Consider the following 25,922-nt stretch of genomic DNA (forward strand, 5'->3'; position numbering starts at 1 on the left):
AATTTAAATGAACACATACATGCACGCACGCATATTAAACGTGTAGAAAAGATAAGAAAAGAAAGAAAAAGAAAAAGGTTTATTTGTTATGAAAGTAAATTAATCTCCATAACGTTAATCTTACCCCTTCTCGTGTGCTCATTTGCCTCTTTTCTATGCATCGTGTTCAAGAGTAACAAGTTGACCTTCTTGCAGAGATCGTATTTAAGTTTAGTCCTTGTTATTCGTGAAGATGATACTTCGTTAAAATTTCCTAATAAATGTTATCCGAAGAATTAAGGAAAGAATTAATTACGTTCTCAAACTTCTTGGATTAACGTCATGCACGGTCATTTTGAAATTTCTTTTAATTAGTAAGAATCCCTGAAATTGATTTCAATAATTTCAATGCTTTTCTTTGTGCAAAGATTTCGCTGGAAAAATGATGAACACAATTTTGTTCATAAAATTTTCATTTTTATACGATTTGAACTAGTATCTTAATCTTTTCAATACTATCGAAGACTATAATCATCCATCATTGGGTACTCGAGAAAGAGTTAATTTCTTCTACAGGAAAATGCAATTTTGAAGTCAGATACTTAATAATATACATTATAAGATAACTCTGTATTTTTTAAATCTCAATTATTAATATAAAAATATATTTTTTTTAATTAAAAAATATCTAATTTAGTATAATAATACTATATTATAATGTATTTAAACAAGAATTATTTAGTTTCAAGGTTTCAACTTTGTTCTTTATCTTTAACTAAAAATTTCACATATTTTACAACAAAATTATATTTTAAATAAAAATAAAAATATTTAACGGGGGGCAGTGGAGTAAAAAAATCAAAAAGCGGCATGGAACTCATACGCGACCGTAATGAAACTTCCTAAGTTTTTTAATGCTAATAACTTTATTAAATATAAAAGATTATTAATTATTCGTTTATTATATTTTTTTTTAATATATTTTTTAGGTAAATAAACCGAGGATAGGGAAATCTGTATAATGGGTTCTATCTCATTCTCTCCCTACTCCTTTTAAATATAATTTCATAAAATTTTATCGTTACACCCTCCTAAGAAGTTTCACTTCAAAAGTTGAAATTGGTAGATTACTTAACGAACTTTCCCACATTCAGAGGTCAGGGACTCTTTTAAAAGCATTTCCTCGAACTCGTCGACTCGTTATAATTCAGTAAGAGGAGTGGTCCACATAGAAAGAATGAAAGAATGAAAGAATAAAAGAATGAAAGAATAAAAGAAAGAAAGAAACATTCGGTTGGTAGGTCTACTACAAGTCTCTCTGTGTAAACGCGAACGCGTAAGAAACACTTTCACCGACACCGACGTTCGGCCTCATAAGAGAAAGTTCCAACGCCCCTCTGTTACGCCCCTGTGGTACACAAATCAACCGTAAAGAGGAAAATACGGTGAGAAAAAAACAAGAAAATAGAAGGTGATCTTTTGACCGAGAACGAAAGGACGTTGTCCAAGGACGATTAGATTGTTCGTCCCCCTTCCACTGAACTAATTCTAAATTAGCCCGTCATATTTTTTTTACAAATAAATTTCAATTTGTATTCCTAAATTCCATGTGATTTTATACAAGATTTTCAACAATTTTAATTTCATCGTTATGCTATGTACCAGCACATATACGACGCCACTTTGCAAAGATAACTATTATTTACAAACTTAAATTTGTCGATTTTCAAATAAAAAATTTATATCTTTTATTATTGCAAACGAAATAAGATAAATTCCTTAGTAAACTGACTGTGAGAGATTTTATTTGAGAGACCTTCAAGAAAGATTGCAGTTGATGTTCTTTTGTGATCACGTAACATACCAACAGGTAGCTTTATTTCGCCATTTTTTAAACATAACAATTATTTTGAAACATTGTCATTTGTAAATAGTTAGTTAATCTCATCGTCGTTTTGGCAACCTTTTTTCTACGCAATATTTTTAAATAGCTCCCTTGCTATTAATAGATGCATTAATAATAATACAATGGCATCAACTTTTTTTTAACAGAATTCTTACAATTCGTAATAAATTTCAATTTACATACACATAATACGATAAGTTAGATGATTTTTTTTTTCGACTTGTTATACGGGAAAAGTCACATTTTCTGGTTATTATGAACTCATTAACATATGCAAAACATGTCAATATTATATAATCAAAATCGCGTAGTACGATTAAATAATTTCTCTTTTGTAACTTCAATAAATTGATACTGATATTATAAATGTAAATGTATATAGGTTTATCCGTTTTAATTATGAATATATATTTTTATATACATAATATAGTATATATAATATTATATACGCTTATTATGTATTATAAGTATTATAAGTATAAATAATTTTATATTATACAGGGGATGGGTCAAAAGTTATTAGATGATTTTTACCTATTTATTTATTATAGCTTTTTTGGTGCGCATATACAATTTATGTTTGTGTGTAATTCTATTTTAAAAATATATTTCTATGTTTTGTAACAAAAATTAAGAATTAACTAATATACTCATCAATGCACAAAGCACATGGGTGGGTTGAAAATTTTAAGTCACTTTTATTTAAAAAAAGAATAAGTATATTTTGGAGGCTTAAAACTTGTCAACCCACTCTCATACATACAGTTGTATAATTGAATTAAATTATAAGAAAATGTTTAGAATAATCCAACATTTTATTATTCGAATTTATTAATATTGACAAAATTTAATCGACTCAAAATTTTTAGCTTACTTAGGAACTTTTAACCCATCCTGTATATAATATAATATTATATGTGTATAATTATTTCTAATATATTTTACATGATGATTGCAAAAACAAGGGTAAACATATGTATCTAATTTGGATAAATTGAAACAAATCTTATTGCGAGATTTAATTTGTTTGTTTATAAATTAAATTTGTTTCAACTTGATAGTATTTTATATTACATATCATTTTACAAAACTGAACAGGACCAAACCTGGTATGCAACGAGATAACTCGCTACTATTTATCCATTTACGTTGTTGGTAATGGCAACGTAACTTTACAGGAAATGCCTTGCTAATCGTAAAGGGGAAAATTCTCTCCAGAGTTAGCGGTGAACGTACATGTATACAATATTGTTTTATTTTTGTCTTTTTTCTTATAGCTATAACGAAACGTTATTCTAGATATAGTATAAACATAAAAAAAGCTTAAAGCGATTATAAAAATACGAATACGAGTTTTAACAGGTTGCAGAGTGAAACTTATGTACGTGGATTTTTATATCTTTTTTTTTATATATTTGTATATCTTCTATAATAAATAAAACATATTCTATAGATACAAAAAGAATTACCATAAAGCAGATAAATAATGATATAATCGCATATATGTACATTGTTAATAATATACACGATAATAGATAAATATGTTTTCAATATTATTCTTAAAATTATGACGAGTTTATTTTTATTTTATTATATTTATATTTTTATTTTTCCTGTTGTATAGATTCTATTTATGCTCTATTCCTTATGTATAAAAATTAATTACGTAATATAAAGAAAAATTAGCTAAAAGTAAAAAATATTTATAAAGATTTTATGTACATACATATATATAAACTTATAGTTATATATATTACTATATATATGTTTTCCTTATTTCGTTATATCTTAATTAATGATTAAATATTTTTGATAGATTTAGATGTATTTACATTGATTCATTTCTCAATCTTCTTATTCACGATTTTTCTTATTAATTTTGTATGTGTATAGCAATACAAAAAGAATTGTGACAGATAGAAAAATATCTAGTAATGATATTCCTAATTTTTGATGAGACATCACATGTATGATTCATTATACTTACATCAAGGTAAAATAATGATAAAAATATTCATATTTCTATATTAACAGAGTAAAACTTAAAGTAAATATTTAATTAACTATTAACAAATAATGATTAAGGACTAAAAAGTAACTCATTCGTTCTTACTAAATGTGGTTCTAACAGAATAAAAATATTATGTTTATATGAACAATATAAATCATCATTTCTTCGAAAACAATCTAATTGTTATTAACTATTGACAGTAAAATAAAAATATTTCTTCATATTTTATTTCCAAAGTCCGTTATGTACATCAAAAATTTTTAATTCATTTTTTAATTTTTCATATTTTAAAAATATCTAGTTTTGCTTTATCCAACGGATCGCATTATATTTCAATTTCATGATTTTTCATCTACATAAGGAATTTTGCAGATAAACGACTTAAATTTGTTGTATTAGTGATGTGATGTTAATGTTTTTCTTAATGTATTTACCGCACGGCAGTTTTTTTGTTTTACTTTTTCTTAGCACATGACAGTCCATGGTGGAACTTAGGCCTACTAAGTGCTCACTGACTAGTCCCGAGAATTTACATTTTTAGTGGGATGATTATTTTTTGTGATTGTAAGGACTATTAGGATCAGAAAACTTTTGAATTAATTATGCTCAAAAAAACTCTGAATCAATATTAATTACAGTCCCACTAATTCTTGAAAAGAATGTCAAGAAGGACAGTAGCCAGAATTAAAATCTAGATCTTTCCAGTGAGAAGTAGTGATGATAACCAGTACAGTACAGAGTAAGTCACCGTACGGCAGTGTATTAAACAAACATATCACAATAATTGTATAATATATAAGTGCTACTATACATTTATATTTATATCCTAATCATTCTATGCTTTTGGTCATGTAGTTTCCGAAACTTTTTTAGATCTATTTACTTTCTTATGTTTAACCGTTTCTGACGCGATGTCTTCCGAAATCGGCGAATCTTTTAACTTTTTTCCTCGACCTACGTTTCTTTCTTCATTTTCAGAACCAATCGATTCTCTATTAGATCTTCTTCTTTGACGTTGTGGTACTTGATTTTGCGACATTAATGTTTCACGCAAATGTTTTCGTTTGGCCTCCCACAACATTTCTTGCCTTTGTGCTATTTCTGGATATCTGTATTTAAATAATATATGTTATGTATACATATGCTATTATATTGAAACTTTACATGTAATAGTATAAAATTGAAATAAAGATTATACTTTTTGTAAAAATCCATATTTGGTGGTATTGGTAAATGCCATCCTTTTTTTGGAATCTGTACTGCTATGTCTGTAAATATCTCGTTTATTTCCATGGAAGGAATTTTAATAACGGTTGATACAGTCTTTCGATCAAGGTATTGTTGTTCAGTGAACAATAATAACTGAAACATATAGGTATATGTATATACACATATATATTAAATTAGATTTAACAAATTAAGCGCCAAGTCTTTTTTGTTGAGCTTTCCATTTATGCCACAATAATCTGTTACTTATAAAAAAACATTAGAATGCCAACCATTGGTGACCGACGCAGCCTGAACAAAAAGTCTTAAGCTGGTCTTTAAGAACCGACGTGGCGTTTAATGAATTAAGAAATATTATGAGTAGATGTTTTTTTAGATTAATTGATATTTTTTATTAACATTTGTGATACGTACGATGTAATCTCTAGCCTTACACATGAGATCTGCTGGTATACCACTCTTAGACGATTCACTATCTTTAGTATAAATAAGTTCACTATTTACAATCCAGTTTCCTTGCACTAGAACAGCTAACTGCTGTAAATATTTTAATATAGATGCAGTATCGTGTTCTGGTAATATAAGCAATCGTAACGCTGTGAATGACACCACCTTCACTGGAAATAATAATACATTGAGATAATTATTATAAATCAAATTGTTCATATAGAATAATATTGTTTTCTTTTACATACTATGTTTAACATGAGTCCTGACTTGATCGAGAAGTGGTAATGTTTTAATATAGTCAAGGGACAGGGAATGATCTTTGACATTTTGTTCCTGTCTATGAGATGGCACTAAAAGTTCTAAATATTGCTTATTTGTAAGATCCAATGAATTGATACTTTCTTCGGTCGATGGACAAAACATTTCCAAACGTGTAAGCTATAAAAAATAAAAAAGTGTTTAAAAATTGTAAGCATTTAGCAATAGATACATTGGAAAAAAATTAATCAATGGTTATACACACATCGGCTTGTGTACTGTTGACCGGAACATAGTTTGTGTGTATCCATTTTTCTGCTAAACTTATTTTTGAAAAGGTTTGGAAGGATTGTTCCTGCATTTTTTTAACAAAATCTGGTTTTTGTCTATCAAAAGTTACACTAACTTGTTTAGGGCCTTCATCTTCTTCTTCGGTATCTATATTATTAATAATATATATATATTAATATAAATTAAACGTATATAAATAAAGATTAAATATTTGTATTTACCTTCGTCAATAGCTTTAGTTTCTTCTCTAGCACGTTTATCACTCTTATCGAGATAATTAAATTGTGGCCTTAATTGGACAATACTTTTAATTGGAGTGATATGTAGCTCACCATCCTGGTAAACAGTAGCCGCATAATTTGTGGCCTCTGGTAATGTACGAGAAGAATGCAAAGTCATCTTATCCATCAGATCACTAAAAGTAATTGCTTATTATAAAAACCGAATCTTAGCAAATATATTTTTATAAATCTAAAAGGAACTCTATACATAGGATTTTCTGTAATTGGTAATACAAACGAACAGAGGGATGCTTCTACATGAAAAATTAAGTAGAAAATGTGGAATACAATTTGTTCATATAGTTTTATTTTTGAAAAAAATATGTTTGAAAACTTTTTAAGTACACGTATATTTAACTGAGTTTGCAGCCCTAGAAATTAAAAGCCTCGTTCGATAAGATAGTAAAATCCATCGAATTAAAACTGAATCAAGTGTGTTTGTGTGTTTGTGTGTGTGTGTGTGCACGCATATAATTGATAAATTTTATTCTACATTTTTTACTTAGTTTTATACGTAAAATCACCTCCTGTTCGCTTGTATCATTATATTTCCTTCGTAATACCAGAAATTCTATAAATACCTGTCAAAAATTTTTACGTCGTCTTCTTGATCAAATTTAGAATTACCATCGGCATTAATAGCAATTTGTCTTCCTTTCATTTGATCATAATTAATACTATACGTATCATAAGCTATTTCTAATCTGACCTCTGTATTTTCTGGTTTTATAGAAGAATTCAAAAATGTTGCATCATCGTATCCTTGTTCAGCAGGACGTGTAGGATATTGGAAGATGAATAATTTATTCTCAAGAGTTTTAGATAAAAATACTGGAATCTAAAATACCCAATATTTAATATATTATTAAGCTTTGAATTCTTGAATCGTTTGAAATAAATAAATATACATAAACACACACACAAAAAATGTACATTGTGCACAATAAATATTTTTAGGTTAATCGTCCTTTAATTAATTAATTTATAATGTAAATAACTTCAAGTAAATTATTAATATATTTTATTATTCGAAGAAACTTTCAATCACATTACTGCAGAAACGCCTAACCTCAACATCATAAACGTTCGATAGGACATGTAATAAGTATTTATATAAAAATAAAAAATAAATAAATATATTATTAAATTTACCTCTTTAACTACTGGATCATCAACGCTATCCGTCATATTTAAATTCGACATTTTGAATATATATTTTATTATAGATTTTTAATGGAGAGATAAAGCCCAGAAATTCTCCAAGCACGTTGCAGGACTAATCCTGTAATATCAGTATTTGCACGCGTTCACGTTTGAAGATCAGATGATCGAGATAGAAAATTATCTGTAGATAAAAGTAGAGACCTTTAATCATTGTTACCAACAAAACGAGAAACGTACGTATTAATATTATAAATTGTTCACTTTAGTCGTTTATCCTATATTCTTCTTCATCGTAGAAATAAAATTATTTAAAACAATGGATGGTGTACAGTTTTATATCTTACAATAATAAACATAGTTAAAAAAAATTATGTATTATAGTTAATAAAATTCAACTTTGATATTCACATGATTCATAATTGTTATGAGAAATAAATAGTTCACAATAGTTTAACTATCTAATTGATGCATAAGTGATAAACTTAGTATAATATATTAATTTTATTATCACACTGTTTAGTACAATTTATTATTCAGCAAAATGACTTCGATGTTCTATCAATACGAACAAGCATCTCAAAGATCTAAACAAGTGGTCCCTCCACCAATTCGAACAGATATTGTAAGTTTACATTTATTTTATTATCTAAGTTTAACGCTATTTTTCTTATATTAATAAATAATATTGTTACAGAGTACGGCTGGATTCATTCAAATGAAATTACAAGATGACAGTCCGATATTCACAAAACAGAAAATCATTTTTTCACCTTCAGATAAAATTATTCACTTAGTAGTCAGTAGTAATTTAATTGTAATAGCTATGGCTAATAATGTTCTTCTTCGTATTGATATGAAACAACCTGATAAAGTAGAAGGTATTGTATTTATAAAAATATATAATTCTAATTAATTAATTAACTTCTAAAAGACTATTTATATGTTTGCAGAAATTGACATTTCCAAATACGCGGTAGGAATGAAAATGTCTAATCTATTTTTAGATCCTTTAGGCTATCATTTGTTAATAACGTTAACATCAAAGAATGGAGATAATCCTCCACCAGAATTATTATATTTACATAGGAAGACCACAAAATTAAAACAAGTATGCTGAGATACAAATCTATTATATCACTGTACATCAATAATTTAATATGAAACGTTATGCTTTTACTTTCTTATTTTTAGGCTGGAAAGTTCAAAGGTCATGAAATTACAGCAGTAGGATGGAACTTTTCGAATACTTCAGAGACAATAACTGGACCAATTCTTTTGGGCACTTCAAAAGGTTTAATTTTTGAAACGGAGATCAGCGATGGAGATAAAATATTTAATACGAGCTTGGAACAATATTGGCGGCAGGTAAATTTGCAAAAGCTTTACGTTATACTAATAATATCATTAGTACAATAGATTAACATAACATTATAGTTCATTGGTTTGTTTTATTCCTTAATTCATTATTTCCAAAGCTTCCTAACTATTTACCTCTTTATGGTGCTAAGGAGGTAGAAGGATTGGTGAGTGGGAAATAACTTATTTTAGCATATCAATGGTGTGCCTGTTCATTGAAGCTATAACAATCATATTTGATATTAATAAAGCGAATAAAATATTATTTTATTATTAAACTTTGATTTTTTTAGGTATTTGATATAGGAAAGAATAGTAAACCTCCAATTACTGGTTTAGAATTTCATAAATTACCTAACTCTGATAAATATATGATTATTGTGACTACCGTTATGCGTATTTATCAATACATTGGATCTGTACAAAATCCTGATGAAAAGCCATTATTACAACAAGTATTCAACAAATATTTAAATATACAAGGTAAGTAAATACTGAAATTATTTTTTGTATGTTAAATTAAAATATTTTTGCAAATAATTAATTTTATTTGTGTAGAAAGTTTCATCGAAATGATAAGCTCATTAACTTATTCAAAATTACAATTTTTCTATCCATCGCTTGGTGCATTACCAAAGTCATTTGGCTGGTTGACCGAGACAGGTATATTGTATGCATATGTAAGTAATTAATTTGTTACAAATTGATATAAATTATATAATATGAAAAATAATAAAACATTTAATCTTATTTTTTTCTATATTAGATAGATCCAAATTTATCAGATCCAAAGAGTGTATTGGTAAAGCAACAGATGATAACATGTCCTGAAACGAGTCTCATGGGAAACAACACATCTTATATCAATACTATACCACTCTCTTTTGTATTAACAGAATTCCATGCTTTATTACTTTATCCGGATCGTGTGAAGGGCATATCGTTATTAAATCAGGATCTCATTTTCGAAGATATATATAATGATGTATATATGATTAATTTTTGCATTATATCATACATTACTTATATATGTGTATGTATATATATATAATATTATATTTTCTATTTTAATAATATATTTTAATGTAGACAGTTGAAAAGTTACTCAATATTGTGAAAGATCCGGTAAACCGCAGTATTTGGGCATACAGTGAAAGAGCAGTCTTCAAATATAAAGTAACCAAAGAAGATAGAAATGTTTGGCAGGTATATATTTTTTTCTATTAATAATTAATAGTTAATGAATACACACACATATTGTATAAAGAACAATTATATTTTTTCTAGGTTTATCTAGACAAAGAAGAATTCGAACTAGCTAAACAGTATTGTAAAGATAATCCAGCATACATCGATCAAGTACTAGTGAAACAAGCAGAAATGTTATTTAAAAATAAACAGTAAGTAGATTCGAACTGTTTTTCGTTATTTATTTATTAATATTTATCTAATAATGTTATTTTTTGTTTTTAGATACGAGGAAAGCGCTTTAACGTACGCAGATACTCACTCATCTTTCGAAGAAATTTCTTTGAAATTTTTACAAGAGTGGCAAATAGAAGCTTTGAAAATATTTTTAAAAAAAGTAATCATAAATTTCATTTTACTTACCTTTTTTCATTTTATAGATATAAAAATTTATTAGTAATTTATTTTGTATAATTTTCTTTTAGAAACTCGATGGTTTGAAATCACAAGATAAGACTCAAATAACCATGATCGTTGTGTGGGTAATAGAATTATTTATGAATCAAATGGGAGAAGTAAGAAGCAAGGATAGTTCATATACACATAATCCTCAGTATATAGCGTTACAAAAACAATTTGACAGTTTCCTCTCTATGCATAAAGTTGAGGTATGTTATTATTTTTGTTTGAAATCTATAAAAATAAATAGTTATCTATATGCTATCTCTATAAAAGATAATTAATTTGTCCTTTCTTTTCTTTATACAGGAGTGTATAAAGAAAAATCGTAAAATAATTTATGAATTAATGTCAAGTCATGGTGATAAAGAAAATCTAATGCGTTTAACAATAATGCATAGTAATTATGAAGAAGTAATACGACAACATTTATATAAAAACAATTACTTAGAAGCTCTAGAGGTATTAAAAAATCAAACTAACAAAGATTTATTTTATCAATTTTCTGGTACGTTGCTTCAAGAATTACCACGTCCTACCGTAACTGCTCTAATTTCGCAAGGATCTTTATTGAAACCGTCAAAATTGCTTCCAGCTTTAGTATCTTGTAATAGCGACGAGAAACATGTAAGAGGCTTTCAAAAATATCTAAATTATATTCTTTAACATATTATATTAATATCTTCTATTTGTATTGTGCATAGGCTAAAGAGATCATCAGATATTTAGAATTTTGTGTTTATAAACAAAGTTGTCAGGAGCAAGCAATACATAATTTTTTACTTTCACTCTACGCTCGTTATAAAGAAGAAGAAGTTATGCATTATATTAGTTCGCAGGGTAAGTAATTATTACAGTATATATAAATTTTTCTTTTCATACTTTGTTCTTTTATAGCATAATCATATTTTTTTTAAGGCCAGTATATCGGTATGGTACATTACGATGTACATTATGCCTTAAAACTGTGCCAGGAGGCTGGTTTAACAGAGGCATGTGTACAATTATCAGCTTTGCTTGGTTTGTGGACAACGGCAGTAGATTTAGCATTGACGATTAAAGTCGATCTTGCCAAACAAATTGCAGCAATGCCCTCCGAACGTGACGATGCTTTACGTAAAAAATTATGGTTAAAAATAGGTGATATATAAATTATTTCTTATTTTTTATCGCATTGTTTATTAAACGAACAGTAGTTTGCATTCTTATTTATTTTCTTTTTAGCTGAACATGTAGTACGTGAAAAGAACGATATACAACAAGTAATGGAATTTTTACAACAATGTGATTTAGTTAGGATAGAAGATATTTTACCATTCTTTTCAGATTTTGTTACGATAGATCATTTTAAGGATGCTATTTGTAAATCCTTGCAGGTAAATTAATAGAATAGAATAATAATTAATAAATGCATACATTTTAAATAATGTTATTATTATTATTATTCAAATAGGATTATAATCGGCATATTCAAGATCTGAAAGAAGAAATGGAAGAAGCAACGAAAGCAGCTGAAGTTATTAGAAAAGATATACAAACTTTTAGAACCAGGTGTATTTCATGTTACACATCAATATAATATAAATACTTTTAAAAGAATATTAAAAATACAAGTATACAGTTATAACTATAATTTTACAGGTGCACTTTCGTAGATGCGAGAGATACATGCAATTCTTGCGACGTCCAACTATTATTAAGGCCTTTTTATGTATTTCCTTGCGGTCATAGATTTCATAGTGACTGTTTAGTTGCTGCGTTAACGCCTATGTTATCAATGGATCAACGAACAAAACTCGCTGACCTTCAACGTCAACTTACAGTTATTTCAAATAGATCTGAAAATACAGCGTCAGCTAGATTGGCACCTTTACCTGTTAAGGACCAAATTAAAGCTGATATCGATGAATTGGTAGCTTCGGAATGCTTATATTGTGGAGAACTAATGATAGAGTAAGTTTTTCTTTGGTCAGTTATAAAATATTGTCTATTTGTTTATTTATAATTCTACAATAAATTTTTCTTAAATATTATATTTCAGATCAATTGATAAACCATTTATAGAAGAAGAAGATTATGAAAGAGTAATGAGAGAATGGGCATAAATACAGTGAAGGTATAGTAAAATGTTTAAGAAAATACGTAATAAAAATATAAACGATGATGCCCGCCTTGTTTAAATATTATTGTCTATTCGTAATTTATACACCGAAATAAGTCACTATTTTTAAAGCATTTTATTTTTATTTATATAAAAATGATATATTATGAAAAAATATATGAAATATTATATGGTTTTTAATCCAATCTGCAATTTATTTGTATTCTACAGTTTTATTTCTTTCTGTCCAGGAATAAATTAATAAATGTGTACAAAAATTCAATTTTTTTCTATACTTAATCCAAGTACTTTTTAATATCAAACATGCAAGAAAGACAAATTTCGTACTTAAATAATATTAATATCATATTTTTCATATAGTAATTATTAATTTTTTAGGTATTTACTATTAACGCTTCCGCTTTTTTGTCACGTTTGCTGACAGATTTATTACCATAAATATAATAACGTAAGGGTTTGCTTGACCATTCAGGACCACAACTATCAATACCTATTCTTGCACATTGAATAATTTTTATTTTTTCTTGATACGAATCGTCTTCTATCCAAAGACCTTTCCATTCGCAGAGTGAATATTTATTATGATTTTTATGTAATTGGAAAGACATACAAAGTTTTGAAGGTCCATTACAGAGTTCGTGTACTTTGAGATCTTTGATAGTTCCTTTCGACATATTTGATTTTTTTTTCAAGATTCGTTGACTAGTCATATATTCCATGCCTTCTAAAGGGTCGAGAGCTCTTATCAGTACAGCACTTCCATCATCTAAAATCTTAAAGTTTATGTGTTAGCTTTGTACTCTTTATTACATTTGCTAATGTTGGGATTTTCTAATATATAATGAAATAATTTAGTCGGTTGTTCGTCTACCAAACTTTCAACATTTACAAGTGGTACTTTGACAACGGTAGTGGATTTTTCATAAGGATCACTTTCTATCCATAAGTAATTACAATTATAAATTAATTTTTCATTAAATTCATCTTCTTCGATAACGAATGAAGTACAAATTTTAAACGAGTTATTGCAAAGATCAGTCGTTTTAAATTTTTTAACATCCTTTGTTATTTCTTTTTCCTTTTTGTTTTCTTTAACACGCATATTTTGAAGCAATTCCATATACTCAAGACCAATTAAAGGTTCCACAGCTTTGATTAATACATAAGTATTGGATTCTATTTATTTATTTATTATTTTTATTTTATTTATTTAAAATATAGTCTTTGAAAAAATAATTATTAATATATAATAAAAATTCTTCTTAACTCACCCTTACTAGATATGTTGAAGCAATAGTACATGCCATAAGTCATGTATATGTAAATCGTGCCAGGTGACATGTACATTGGTATGTTGCGAGGCGTAACTTTGTTTTGGTATGAATGAGAAGCTTTATCAATTTTACCTAAGTAACCTTCGGTTTCCACAATTCTACCTTTTAAAATCGTTCCATTTTCTAACCGACGAACAAGTACTTTTCCTATTAAAATATAAAAATTATATTTTATATAAATATTTTAAAAATATACTTTTGCATGTAAACTAAATTTAATTACCTAAAAGATTTTGAGCAAGATCTTCGCAGGGTGTATCATAAAATTCAAATGGAAGACGAGAAGAACATATTTCTTTTTCCCAAGGTGTAACGGGTGGATCCTCTAATTGTTTCAATTCATCTTTCATCATTTCTAGATCAACTACAGCTCTTATTTTTTTTCTTGTTACATTTTTATCCGTATCAGATATTTCTATGATTTCTTTCTTTCCTATAAAGATTTTTTATCAGTACAAAAAAGAAAATAATTTTAATATCAATAATATTTGTATTCAATTACCCTCAAAATCTTTTAATTTAATAGTTTCTAAAGATTTATCGTTTTTATTTCGTAATACTTTTAAATTTATTTTAGATTTTTTTATTTGTTTATCCTTTGATTGAAGTAAATTCTAAAAAGAATTATATATAATTATAAATGAGAAAAAATAAATCAACAAATGTTTTTTAATTTAAATTTACACAGAAAACTACCTGTTTCGTTTCTGCAACCATAATTGTTTCAGAAGTATTATTTTCATTAGGATTAATTTTATTATTAACAGAATGAATCGTTTTGGTTCTTTTCATTGAGGAATTATTAAATGTAGAACTAGATATTTTACGATCGATGATTCTTACTTTTGTATATTCTATTGAAAAATAATTCTGTTAAAAATATTAAATAATCATTTTTTATAGAATATGTTATGATAATTAACCATTTAATTTGATTATTCGATACAAGAATATGTTCGAAGTTGAACGAGAGAGAAGATAAACGTCAAATGTCAGTGGTACCACCATTAAATTAAAAACAAAATAAACCGAGATGTATATCTCAAGATAATTTTATTTAAATATCTACAATTAAATGTATTTCGTTGTGGCGGTAAAAGTGAAAAGGAAAGATCATAAATAGTTTTGATATTATTAAGATCAACGCTATGCAGATTTGTTGTTTGTTTTTATTTACATTGATTTAGTATAATATTGTAATAAAATTATACGTACGATGCAGGACTTTATTTAACGTTTTATAATTAATCAAATGTTGGAAAATTTTATTCATCGACGACATGTATCTATTCGTAATATTCGACGATATTTATCAAAACGATCGGCAAACTTTTGTTAGGTTATGTATAATGACATTTTTCTCAAACTTGTTTTTTCATCCAATTTCAAGAACGTAAGAGAGAATATTTGTATTTCAAATGTCTCAAAAAAAAAATATCGTGTCGGATACTAGTTTGCATAGATATTTAAAGGAATAATAGTAATAAAGTAGAACTACAAGAGAGAGAGAAACAAATGATTTAATTTAATTTAAATGAAAATATGTTTAACCTACATTTTTTTCAAAATTCAGAAGTAAGAAATTATTTTTTCTAATAGAATATTTCATTAGTTTGGTCACTAATTAATATTGGAATTTAGGATTAAAACAAAATTCACTTAGAAATATAAAATATTAAATATTTTCAATAAAAAATACTAGTTATTTATCTAAAGAAATATTAAAAACGCTAACACTACTTATTGGCCTACCAAATACTTATATAAAAAAATAATCGAAAAGAATTGTGTGTTTTTATTCAAATAAAAATTAAAATAAAATAAAAACTTCTTGGTAATGAGTCGAAGGAATAAAACTTTGAATATTACCGCGGCTATGCAGCTCTCGAGTTTTAACAATTATCCGACAGAGGTTACTTCAATAGATCGTAATCCCTCGTAAGGGAATACATGACGTCACATTATCCCCACTGCCACTCTATGTCTTATCACGTGACATGAGTCATGTTTTACGACACGTAATTACATTTCTAATTTAATTTAATTACGAATACTATAATATTTTTCCTCGCTATTATTTAATATTTTCCCTTTTCTTCTTCGATCTGGTAACGTAGATTTGACAAATTGTACCAGAATATGTATGTCTAAGTAAAACAAATCTGATGTTTTTCTAAACAAATAATTCTGCGGATCTTCAACAAATTAATAATTGCATTATCATCGAGGATAGATAAGAAGCAAATTTTATTTAAACCTAATTCAGAAGCACTGTTAGATTGCAGTTTAGTCATTTACAAACAAATTTCTAATCTGATTGTCAAAAGTTGCACAAAGATTATGAGATTTATTAAATTGTTTGCTTCATTAATTACACTGCAAATATAAAAGTAATAAATATAATTGACACGTTTCTTCGAATTTGACAAAATTTTCTCTTCTCTTTCTTTCTTTCTATCTTTTTTTTAAGCGAAGTTAATTTATCTAGGGTAAACATTACATATATGTATTTGTATATATTTGCATAAACATTGAGTTTTCATTTTATATTATCATTCATCGATGATGCTCAATGCTCAATGCTTTTCTTTATCTGACTTTTAAGCTTCACGGAAATCGTATTGTCCTTTATCAAAGCTTGACCGACATTCCTTCCAATAATGCGGAACCATGCTTGAATTAATTTGAATTGACCGCATATATACAGTATCAAGGTCATTACAGTGGCGTCCAAACCGGTGATTCCGGTACAACAGATAACCGATGCCAGAATTCGACATATAAAGCCAATCTCAAAGTTCGAAGATTACAAAGTATTTGGCTTATACTTGATTTGAAAATATTACCCCACATCTATTTATAAATACTTAATAACAATAATAGTAATAGTAATAAAAATAAAAATAATAATCTTCCTTTTGCTTTATGATAGATTAAAAAAGGACTGACAAGGTAAATTCTATTGCATCAAAAGATACTTTTAAAAATCGATAAACGATTGGGATGATTAAAAATGAATGTCGGAAAATTTACTTGTTTGTATTTAAATTAATAATCCTAGTATTTTTTATTTATACACATATTTAACTAGATATGTGGATGGGTTAAAAAGTTTTGATCCGCAACAAAAAAGAATTAATAATATTTTATTTTATTTCATTTTTTAAATAAAAGTTTTCATGTTAGACTGAAACAACTGTTTCTTGATCAACCTAATATTACTATCAGATGTTTTACAGCATATGATAATTCATTTGTTTTGTTATCTTTCGAGAGAGCTTCTTTAATTTTGATTTCCACAGTAATGATCGTAAATGTTGTAAAATTGCAACAAAAAAAGAAAAGTCTATTGTTAATATCTTAGCTTTGCGAGCAAGATTCTTATCTCATTTTCTATAGTTTGCGTCGTTGGACATGTACCAACATTTCCTTATGTCTTCTAAACTTCAAGGATACTTTTCTTTTGGTCAATAAGTAAATCATTTTGAATACTATAGTAGCTGACCGATGCTCGTAGATATGCAACTTTTGCTTATAAAGTAAGAAATCTTAAGTATGCAAGTGCCTTATCAATATATGGATATATATAGGATGTCTTAAAAGTCATGAATTAAACAAAAGAAAATAATAGGGGAGAACATTCTCAAAAAAAAAAAGTAATATAGTTAATAATATAGTTAATTACTTTTGGAAATGATTTATTTTTACAAATAATCTAATCAAAAGTATTCTAATGCTGTAAATATTGAATTTTACCAAATTATTCCCAAATTTCAATCACTAATTTTTTAATTTTGTTCTTAAGCAGTAAATTATTAGAACACAGTTGAATATTTTGTATAAACACTAACTTAAAAACACGTAAGACTTGTTTTATTCGAAATAACTTTCCTATCACCCAATATTGGTTCATGACTTTCGAGACACCCTTTATACACATACATATCAATTTACATATTTTCGTATCATTTTATAGTTAAAGTGTTTAAATAAATCCAGTCGAAACTTACCTGTCAATACTTCAAGGTTTTTCCAATTCACTATTATCGTTAAAATCTCTGATACGAGAACACTGCTGACAGCTGTCAAAGTAACCAACACGCGAAAATAAGCGAAAGACTTTTTCCATCATGATACTTTTGTAATGTTTTTTTTTCTTCCTCATCTTTCTCTCTCTCTTCTCGATCGGTTATATTCTATGCTCTATTTATATTGCATAATATCTTATTGGGAAGTATTCGATGTAATAACCAATCGTTTTACGTTCTCGAGCGTTCGTCTTTTTATTACGATCTTGAATTTATTCTTTTTCTATTTTTCCTTCAATTAACGTTAGTCTTTATTGAAAGACAAGATGAAGGTAGTTCTTATCGATGACAGAAAGATGAGTCTCTCGTGTAATATCAGTACTGAGAATCTCTAAAAGGATTTAAAAGGAAATGACAGGATATTTGAGAGGTAAGGAATATAAACGAGCTACTGTTGCTGCTGTTGCTGCCTTTTGTGTTTCCTCTACCAATCGGTGTTGTTTTGTAATATTTATAATTCCACTTTGTTCGATCACTTGTTTATTCCTTTCGTCCTTTTTCTCTTTTTTTTTTGCACCATTCATTTATCCTTTTCTTTCTCTCTCTGTCTCTCTCTCTCTCTCCCTCCCTCTTCCTCTCCTTCTCCCTCTCTTTCTATTCCTTTCTTTCTTTCATTAAACGAATTGATGTGAAGAAACATAAAATATAGAGTACCGATACTGTTATCGGCCATTCGACTTGTACTTCATTAATATTTAACGAAAGACTCGAAAGAAAGAATATAAAGAGAATACCATATTTTTTTTATCTTTCTCTCTTTTTATCTATTTATCTTTCTATCTCCTGCTTGAATTATATCGTCTTTGTGCTATACTTTGTCGTATGATCGTGACAACATATCGTGACTAACATAAGAGAAACGAGGATAGGATGTTGTATTAAGAGTTATTCGAGACGACGTTTTTCTTTCTTTCTCTTTTTCTTTCTCTTTCTCTTTCTCTCTCTCTCTCTCTCTCCCTCTTTCTTGTTTTTTTTCTTTCTCAACAAAGGTATAACATTAGTTTGCAAAAGCATTCAAGAAATGGAAATGAAAAAATATTCATATAACATTACCTGAACGTAATATTAACGCGAAGAAACTTTTTTTCCCCACCCTCATTATGCGAAGAAACTTTTTCCCCACCCTAATTAAAAATTCAATCACGATAACATTTCTCAAAGGCAAAAACTTTTCGTGATAAGCGATCGTTCGTTTGTCATATGACTAATGTCATCGTTGATAAAGCTATTGTAGAAAGATTTAACAAATGAAATTTACGTTCTTTACACTTTGAGGTTGATTAAGATTACCAGAGAAAAATGGATATTACTAGGGTTAATAATAACATTTAAGTTTAGATTGTTTGATTTTTGTTTAACAAAAAATAGGTATAAAAAGGATGATTTAGGAGACATAGAATTAGTTAATTAGGTAGTATATGAGTTTGTTTAATATTGTTATATTTAAATATCATTATATTTAGATTTCTTAAAATTAATATTATCATTATTATAATTATTATCTACGGTCAGTGTTGCGACAGTCTTTTGTTTATATGTAGAGTATCACATTATTATATAAATTATAATTAAATTCTTAATTAAATTTATTACATTAATTATTGATGACTTTAGAAATATGTTTGCGAGAGTATTAACAAAAAGTATATTTTCCCCATACCTGATTTTCGTCATTAAAAATTTGTTTGACGAGCAATACCTCAAATTAGCATAAATGTTAATTAGTGATTTTTGGCTGAACATAGATGATATATTTTAAATAAATTTATTCGTAGAATTAGAGGTCAATAAAACGTTATTACCGTTGAAGGAACGCTTCGACGTTTTATTTTTTAATGGACTTTTGAATTTGAAGAAGACTTTTCCCTTTTGTTTCCGGTATAAAATAATAAACGTAAGGAACACAGGACAAGACGATAAAACCGAAAGACCAGAAAACGAATTTTTCTCCAATTAGGTCAATAAAAGGTTGAAAACTTTTCGTTGAGATGAAGGATAGCATTGCGTTTCCACATCCTAATAGAAGAGAAGCTAAGGTTTTCAAATCTGCAGGGAACATTTCTCCTAAAAGTGCACCTGGCACCGACACGAAGCCACAAGCTAAGAAAATATTATAACATAGCATTGAAGTGAGTGGTAGCCACTCGAGGATTGACGATTCGATGCCAATCGACAAGATGTGGAAATGTAGACCCAGTAATCCGAGAGATATAGCAACTCCAAGACCCGATATCATTAACAAAGATCTTCTGCCAAATCTGTCTACTATCACAGTTGCACTAGTTCCAGCTATAATCGTAGCAAATCCTAAAATCATGACAACCACGCTAGCCGTAAGATTCATGCCAGATTTAATTACGATTATTTCAGCGTAGGCGTTAATTGTTGCGTATCCACTTGCGTGAACGAATACGTTCAAAATGAACAGGATTATGACTTTCTTCAAATTACCTATGATCAAACGGATACGATAATTATTAGTCTTCCTGTTATCAGGTTAATATATAGGATAACTGTCACTAATATGGCAAATAAATAACGTAAACTATCGATAACTAAAGCACAACAAATGAATACAATATAAAACAAATTTTACAAACCAAAAGATATTTTTTCATTTGAATATTAATATTCATTTTTTATTGTAAAAATAAAGTTTTGCCTACAAATTTCCTAGGAGTTCTATCTTAGCTACTGTATTTTTTATTATTTTATATTTTTTCTTATAATTTCAGACACTTAAACTTCTACAAAATTAACGAAAATTTGGTCATTTTTTAAAATGAAGTGTTCCATATTAAAGTTAGTTACCATATATATTTATTTTAGTTCAATATATATATATACCACGGGGTTATATACATATATATAATAAATAATAGATATACCTGGAAGTATGAATGACTTAAGTCTCATGATAATACTGCTTTCAGCACCATCGACGAAATCCTGAAGCTCTCGCATCTCAGCCTTCACGTCAGCTTCTCGTCGGAACCACTTCAAAGATGCCTCTGCTTTGTCGATATCTCCGTGGAGGACGTAATGGTACGGTGATTCGGGTATCAGGGATACGAGAGCCATGAAGAGGATATTCGGTACGAGGCTCACGTAAGCGAACATCTCCATGGACAGATAAGGACCCATCACGTTGCCCAAGAACATACCCACGGACGCTGCGTTTACGTTCATGGATATCTGAAGGCGTGACCTCGGTTAAGATCTTCTCTTTTGTGAAAAGGCTAAGCTGAGTAGCTTTAGGGTATCTTACGTTCACAAGAAATTACGTATATCTATGTATATATATGTGTGTGTGTGTCTGTATGTAGTAAGTATCGATTCGATATTTATGCTGATACGTGTATATGAATTTTCAAGCTAATTTTGGAAATATGAGAATCAATAACATTATAATATTATCTTCTCTGTATAGGAATTTTGAATAAATTGAAGAGTATAGATAAAGAAATAAATCGAATATTTTTGTAGAAATTAAATAAGAAGATATAGAACATTACCAAAGCTCCACGAATTTTCGGATCAGCGATCTCTCCTAGGTACAAAACGAGGGATAACCAGACCATGCCTGATCCAATTCCAGAACAGAATCTCGATATGTAGAGCCACGTAACTGACGTTGCGCATATACTGAATACCCAACTCAAGGCCAATGGTAGACCACCGATGACAAGCTGTTTCTTTCGTCCAACATACTCTGAAGATCGTGTCGTGACACACGCATTACAGATATGTCATCCTGAGAACAAGATCACCACAACTCAGAACACTCTCTTCCTGTCCTTTCATCAGGATTATTGACTCGGTTCGATCGATGTTCCGTTCTTTTTTCTTTCATTTTTGCTTTCCTCCTTCCAAAGAGTTAATTCGAATGTAGATCTTTTTGTTTCTACATATCGCCACTTTATCGTACAATTCGATAATTGCTGAGTCGTGGCTGGCTTGTTCTTAGGTCGCGTATCGCGTTGTGCTCAAATTGTTCTCTTCGCCAATTGTTCACTCTGTTTTTTCATGCTGGAATAGAGGATCGGTTGAGTCAACTGAATCAAACTATTACGATTATATTGTGAATATTCTTCTTCCTCGTTATATCGTTTTATTGTTTCTTCGAAATAATATTTTATATTAACTTTTGTTGACAATCGGAGAAACTTTTTGGATTTTCAACAGGAGGAGGTTGTCTCAACGAATCCTTATTCCGATATTTCAATGAAACATTATTACCTTGAATTACCGCACCGATTAGAGCTCCGAAAACTCTACCAAGATTTAAGAGAGAAGCTATCCAAGACGCTTCGTTTTCCGTTAGTTTGGTAGATACGTCAGCTGTCGTTGATGTCAATTGTGCCAAGTATGGCGATGTCCAACCGTTTGCAAGACCACTCACGATCGGAGCTAAACTTACTGTTCAAAATATTAGCAAGAATTTTGTATGATAGAACAAAAAATATTTACCTGCACAAGCTGCTAACCATTGCGTCCATATTATTATTTTTGGACGTTCCTGTTTCTCAGGATCCTTCGTGTCGGACATTCTTCGATCGTTAGATTTTCCAGTTAGCAGCAGCAGAGGGTTGTAAAAGCACACGTATTGCGTGTGCCGTCAATGATTTCTAGACTGTCTTCCTATACCCTAATACACGGATCCTCCACACGAGGAAGGCGACAGGAGACAAGACGTGATGCATTTACTTTCCGATAAGACGATGACATATTTACTATCGTCAAGACACGATTTGATTATTCATAAACGTTTCGCGTGTTTGCATCTCAGATCGCGCGATCTATAAAAGGTGGTGTTATCTGAATGTATTTTCCACGACGCGTCGTCAGGTAATTTAAACTTTGTCATTGTCTCTTTATTTTTTGTTTTCTTATTTTTCGTTTTTACGTTTTAAATATAAGTCGAATCGTTGGAAAACATTAGCCACGTGTAATCATCTTACACATTTTCCTAGAGACGATTGAAGATTATTGTAGAAATTTATCGCTGAAATATGTCGGATTTAATTGCCGATGTGACATCGGACGTTACGCGAGAGATGATTGTTATGACTTTATTACACTGATTAGAACGTAGTGAAAATAGCATATTGTTTAACGTGGCTTTAAAATTTCTAATGAATATTTATTTTATCTTATCATTCGATATAGGACAAAATTGTTATTTCCGATAACTTCGTATACAACTTTGGAATAATTTTACGTCACACCGTTTATATTTGCAATAAGTCATTTTTACTTTTTTCAAAACGATCTTCATCTTTTATATTATTTTTCCTCTATTATTGTTACGTCTTGACGTTTATAATTCGCGTGAAGATCTAACATTTAATATATGTTCGAGTTGACGGAGAAGGCAGAGAAAACACCAGAGAAACTTGAATATATTTCATACAATATGGAGAGACGCGAGATGAGAATGGAGAAACAGAAGGCTCCGCTTACAGAGTTGCGTGTTCGTGATCCTATGTCAGTTGTTGTGGAAAAACTTGGTCATAGAAGTGCACGCGTTTACGGTGACTTGAGGTCAAATATAATATGAATTTTGGTCAACAAATTATTCCGAGTCCAAGTACCGTTCTTAATATTTATTTTTCACTCTTAGCAAAGAAACTTTAAAGGAATTATTGATGTCATCTTTAATGCTGGTATCAAAAGATCAATCTAGCATTTCGGAATCTTTTCAAGATATGTTGGGTAAGTGTTTTTGAAGATTACGTATAAGGAATGATACCGTATAAATATGTTTAACTTGTTCCTTCTTCTTGTTAGATCCTCGAAAAACAGCAAGACATCTTCAAGATCAGAGAAGATATAAGGTACATGTTTAATAAAAAAAAAAAAAACAAGTGGTTATACGGCTACAAGTAGTTAAAAGAAATGACATCAGGTAAAAATGTTACGCATAATGTTCGCATAATATTTTTAGAAGAAAATTCGCAAGAGTATAAAAAAGCGAGACGATGTTACCTGGGACAGAGATATTAGATGGGATCTTTACGATGAAGAGAGTACCAACGAAGAAATGAAGAGGGAGATAACAAAAGAAGTAGAAGTAGAAGAAGAAGAGGAAGAAGAAGAAGAAGACGAAGTAGAAACTTTACCGAGTTGTCCTAGCTCGCTCACGGAAGACTTAAACTTGTCCTATGATGGAAAATGGTTGAGAAAATACATGAAGATTCCTTTGAGAATGGCATTCAAAGAAATTGTTGCAAAAAAACCTTACGATCCGGTTGGCTATTTAGGCTTTTGGTTATTAAATTATAAAAATCTTTGGAAGATAACAAACGACATTTGGAGTTAGAAGAAGAGTTATATCGTTTACGATGTTTGATGATACAACTGGTACAAATAGATCCGCAATTAGGCTAGATTTATTACAATATGTTAAGAAATGTAATTACATTTCAGACGCCGGAAGAAGAAGTGGAACAAGAGGCTCTCCAGATGACAACAGGTGAAGAAGAGGAAAACGTAGAAGTGGATTGGAATTTTCAACGTTACAATAATAATTAGAAACGAACATAATCAACTTTATTGAAATTCATTAATTTTCTACAATAATTTTTTATCATGACAATTATTTTAATAATAAAAAATTTATTTTATATTCTCTTTTCTTTGATTGTGTCAACGTAACATATACCGTAATAACTATACAATAATAATGTATTTATTTTTAAAAAAAGAAAGAAAACAAAAAAATTAATATTTCCAGGCAATAATAGGCTGCAATATTAGCGAACGGTTTTCTGCCGGACCATATACTGGAGACTACTCCTAGTACATTCAAGGGATCTTCAAAGCACCGAAGAACTTACTATTGCGCCGATAGATGGTATCACGCTCGCGGAAGCTCAAGCTCGTTTATTTCCGATGCGAATCGAGCATCTTCGGCGACGGTTCGCGCTTCTCATGCGGGGGTGCGTTCAGTTCGAATCGCGCAGCCGCTCGTTCTATCTCGGTGACCGCTTCATCGAAAAGCGTTGAAAAAAAAGGGGTAGAAAAGCGATAAACTAAAGAGGGCAGCAGGGAGAAGTAAAGTGAAAGAGGATAGAAGAGAAGAGAAAGAGAGAGAGAGAGAGAGAGAGAAAGGGAGAGAGACAAACGATAAATAGATAGATAGATAGATAGATAGATAGATAGATAGATAGATAAATAGATATATAGATAGATAGATAGATGGATAGATAGATAGGTAAATAGATAGGTAGATAGAAAAAGAGGGAGAGAAAAAGAGAAAAAAAGATAAAAAAAGAGAGATAGAAAGAATAGGATAAGAATTTATTGGGAAGATTGGAGTCGCGATCGCGTCGCGAGAGGATGAAGTTTCCTCGATGGCGCGCGATCGCGGCACGGTGGATGATAGAAAAGTACAGAAAGTGCTGCTTGGTTGGACGCGTGTCGAAGGAGGAAAAGGAGGAAGAGAAAGAAGAGGGTAGCGGTTGAGGTGGTGGTGGTGGTAGTGGGTGCCCCCTCTCGTTATTGACGCGAGGGTTGGCCGAAAACGGCGGCCATGTCGGTCGAGAGGTTCGCCTCGTGATCGCCGGATGGCGCTGGTTCCGTCCTTGCTTCCGTTGTCGCGGTCCACCCTGCCTGCGCTGGAATGCCCTCGAGGAGGAGGAGGAGACCGTCGAGCCTTTCTACGGGGCCTTTTCGCGTCGCGATCAGGTGACTACCTCCTAGTCCAACACCATATCCGGCTGTTTCGTCGTTTCCGCGTTCTACCCGCGTCTCAGTTATCGCGTTCATCAGCCGGACGTGTCAGTGTCAAAGGGTGAAAAGGGTGA

At 29.6% G+C, this 25,922-nt stretch overlaps 5 protein-coding genes across 8 annotated transcripts; 2 read left to right on the top strand and 3 right to left on the bottom strand.

Moving 5' to 3' along the window:
• Positions 1-4,354: 4,354 nt before the first annotated feature.
• LOC122515128 (DNA-directed RNA polymerase III subunit RPC5) lies at positions 4,355-7,699 on the bottom strand. Its single transcript, XM_043632345.1, has 8 exons — positions 7,556-7,699; positions 6,985-7,241; positions 6,344-6,537; positions 6,097-6,269; positions 5,819-6,011; positions 5,538-5,740; positions 5,095-5,258; positions 4,355-5,005 (listed from the first exon to the last, which is right to left on the bottom strand). Exons 1-8 carry the CDS (start codon positions 7,604-7,606, stop codon positions 4,744-4,746), a joined length of 1,497 nt encoding a protein of 498 aa, XP_043488280.1. The 5' UTR covers positions 7,607-7,699; the 3' UTR covers positions 4,355-4,743.
• Positions 7,700-7,708: 9 nt separating this feature from the next.
• LOC122515107 (vacuolar protein sorting-associated protein 18 homolog) lies at positions 7,709-12,734 on the top strand. 4 transcript variants are annotated; one of them, XM_043632326.1, is made up of 20 exons: positions 7,709-7,800; positions 8,105-8,189; positions 8,262-8,445; positions 8,518-8,675; positions 8,759-8,932; positions 9,043-9,090; positions 9,217-9,406; positions 9,482-9,603; positions 9,690-9,908; positions 10,013-10,129; positions 10,211-10,323; positions 10,397-10,508; positions 10,597-10,779; positions 10,880-11,197; positions 11,275-11,410; positions 11,489-11,710; positions 11,795-11,946; positions 12,024-12,121; positions 12,212-12,523; positions 12,612-12,734. In XM_043632326.1, the coding sequence occupies exons 2-20, from the start codon at positions 8,109-8,111 to the stop codon at positions 12,673-12,675; spliced, it is 3,003 nt and encodes a 1,000-aa protein (XP_043488261.1). In that variant the 5' UTR covers positions 7,709-7,800; positions 8,105-8,108; the 3' UTR covers positions 12,676-12,734. The 4 variants fall into 4 exon arrangements, with proteins under 4 accessions (XP_043488261.1, XP_043488252.1, XP_043488243.1 ...); XM_043632317.1 differs by having other exon boundaries at positions 7,741-7,800; positions 8,088-8,189; XM_043632308.1 differs by lacking the exon at positions 7,709-7,800 and having other exon boundaries at positions 7,817-8,189.
• Positions 12,735-12,949: 215 nt separating this feature from the next.
• On the bottom strand, positions 12,950-14,556 carry LOC122516329 (DNA-3-methyladenine glycosylase-like; the record flags this gene model as incomplete). Its single annotated transcript, XM_043634088.1, has 4 exons — positions 12,950-13,458; positions 13,964-14,173; positions 14,250-14,459; positions 14,529-14,556. Coding segments are annotated over 4 exons (840 nt in total), but the record flags the coding sequence as incomplete, so codon positions are not given.
• A 5,074-nt stretch (positions 14,557-19,630) lies between these two features.
• Positions 19,631-23,215, bottom strand: LOC122515137 (facilitated trehalose transporter Tret1-like). Its single transcript, XM_043632357.1, has 5 exons — positions 22,585-23,215; positions 22,354-22,533; positions 21,630-21,826; positions 21,003-21,309; positions 19,631-20,565 (listed from the first exon to the last, which is right to left on the bottom strand). Exons 1-5 carry the CDS (start codon positions 22,661-22,663, stop codon positions 19,940-19,942), a joined length of 1,389 nt encoding a protein of 462 aa, XP_043488292.1. The 5' UTR covers positions 22,664-23,215; the 3' UTR covers positions 19,631-19,939.
• Positions 23,216-23,539: 324 nt separating this feature from the next.
• On the top strand, positions 23,540-24,648 carry LOC122516400. The gene is made up of 4 exons (XM_043634213.1): positions 23,540-23,829; positions 23,905-23,951; positions 24,062-24,364; positions 24,544-24,648. The coding sequence occupies exons 1-4, from the start codon at positions 23,763-23,765 to the stop codon at positions 24,646-24,648; spliced, it is 522 nt and encodes a 173-aa protein (XP_043490148.1). The 5' UTR covers positions 23,540-23,762.
• Positions 24,649-25,922: the final 1,274 nt, after the last annotated feature.

This window comes from Polistes fuscatus, unplaced genomic scaffold, assembly GCF_010416935.1.
Source record: "Polistes fuscatus isolate 324 unplaced genomic scaffold, CU_Pfus_HIC Scaffold1, whole genome shotgun sequence".
Classification (NCBI taxonomy): domain Eukaryota; kingdom Metazoa; phylum Arthropoda; class Insecta; order Hymenoptera; family Vespidae; genus Polistes; species Polistes fuscatus.

What these genes read in the sequence shown, in the direction of transcription:
- LOC122515128 (XM_043632345.1), bottom strand. Translation starts at nt 7,606, where the DNA reads ATGTCGAATTTAAATATGACGGATAGCGTTGATGATCCAGTAGTTAAA. An exon ending in TCAACAGTACACAAGCCGAT is followed by an intron (nt 6,012 to 6,096) that starts GTGTGTATAACC and finishes TATTTTTTATAG; the next exon opens with CTTACACGTTTGGAAATGTT. An exon ending in AATATGGATTTTTACAAAAA is followed by an intron (nt 5,006 to 5,094) that starts GTATAATCTTTA and finishes ATTTAAATACAG; the next exon opens with ATATCCAGAAATAGCACAAA.
- LOC122515107 (XM_043632326.1), top strand. Translation starts at nt 8,109, where the DNA reads ATGACTTCGATGTTCTATCAATACGAACAAGCATCTCAAAGATCTAAA. An exon ending in CACCAATTCGAACAGATATT is followed by an intron (nt 8,190 to 8,261) that starts GTAAGTTTACAT and finishes ATATTGTTACAG; the next exon opens with AGTACGGCTGGATTCATTCA. An exon ending in CAGGTATATTGTATGCATAT is followed by an intron (nt 9,604 to 9,689) that starts GTAAGTAATTAA and finishes TTTCTATATTAG; the next exon opens with ATAGATCCAAATTTATCAGA.
- LOC122515137 (XM_043632357.1), bottom strand. Translation starts at nt 22,663, where the DNA reads ATGTCCGACACGAAGGATCCTGAGAAACAGGAACGTCCAAAAATAATA. An exon ending in CGAAAATTCGTGGAGCTTTG is followed by an intron (nt 21,310 to 21,629) that starts GTAATGTTCTAT and finishes TCACGCCTTCAG; the next exon opens with ATATCCATGAACGTAAACGC. An exon ending in TAAGTCATTCATACTTCCAG is followed by an intron (nt 20,566 to 21,002) that starts GTATATCTATTA and finishes GTTTGATCATAG; the next exon opens with GTAATTTGAAGAAAGTCATA.
- LOC122516400 (XM_043634213.1), top strand. Translation starts at nt 23,763, where the DNA reads ATGTCATCTTTAATGCTGGTATCAAAAGATCAATCTAGCATTTCGGAA. An exon ending in AAGATCAGAGAAGATATAAG is followed by an intron (nt 23,952 to 24,061) that starts GTACATGTTTAA and finishes TAATATTTTTAG; the next exon opens with AAGAAAATTCGCAAGAGTAT. An exon ending in CAAAAAAACCTTACGATCCG is followed by an intron (nt 24,365 to 24,543) that starts GTTGGCTATTTA and finishes ATTACATTTCAG; the next exon opens with ACGCCGGAAGAAGAAGTGGA.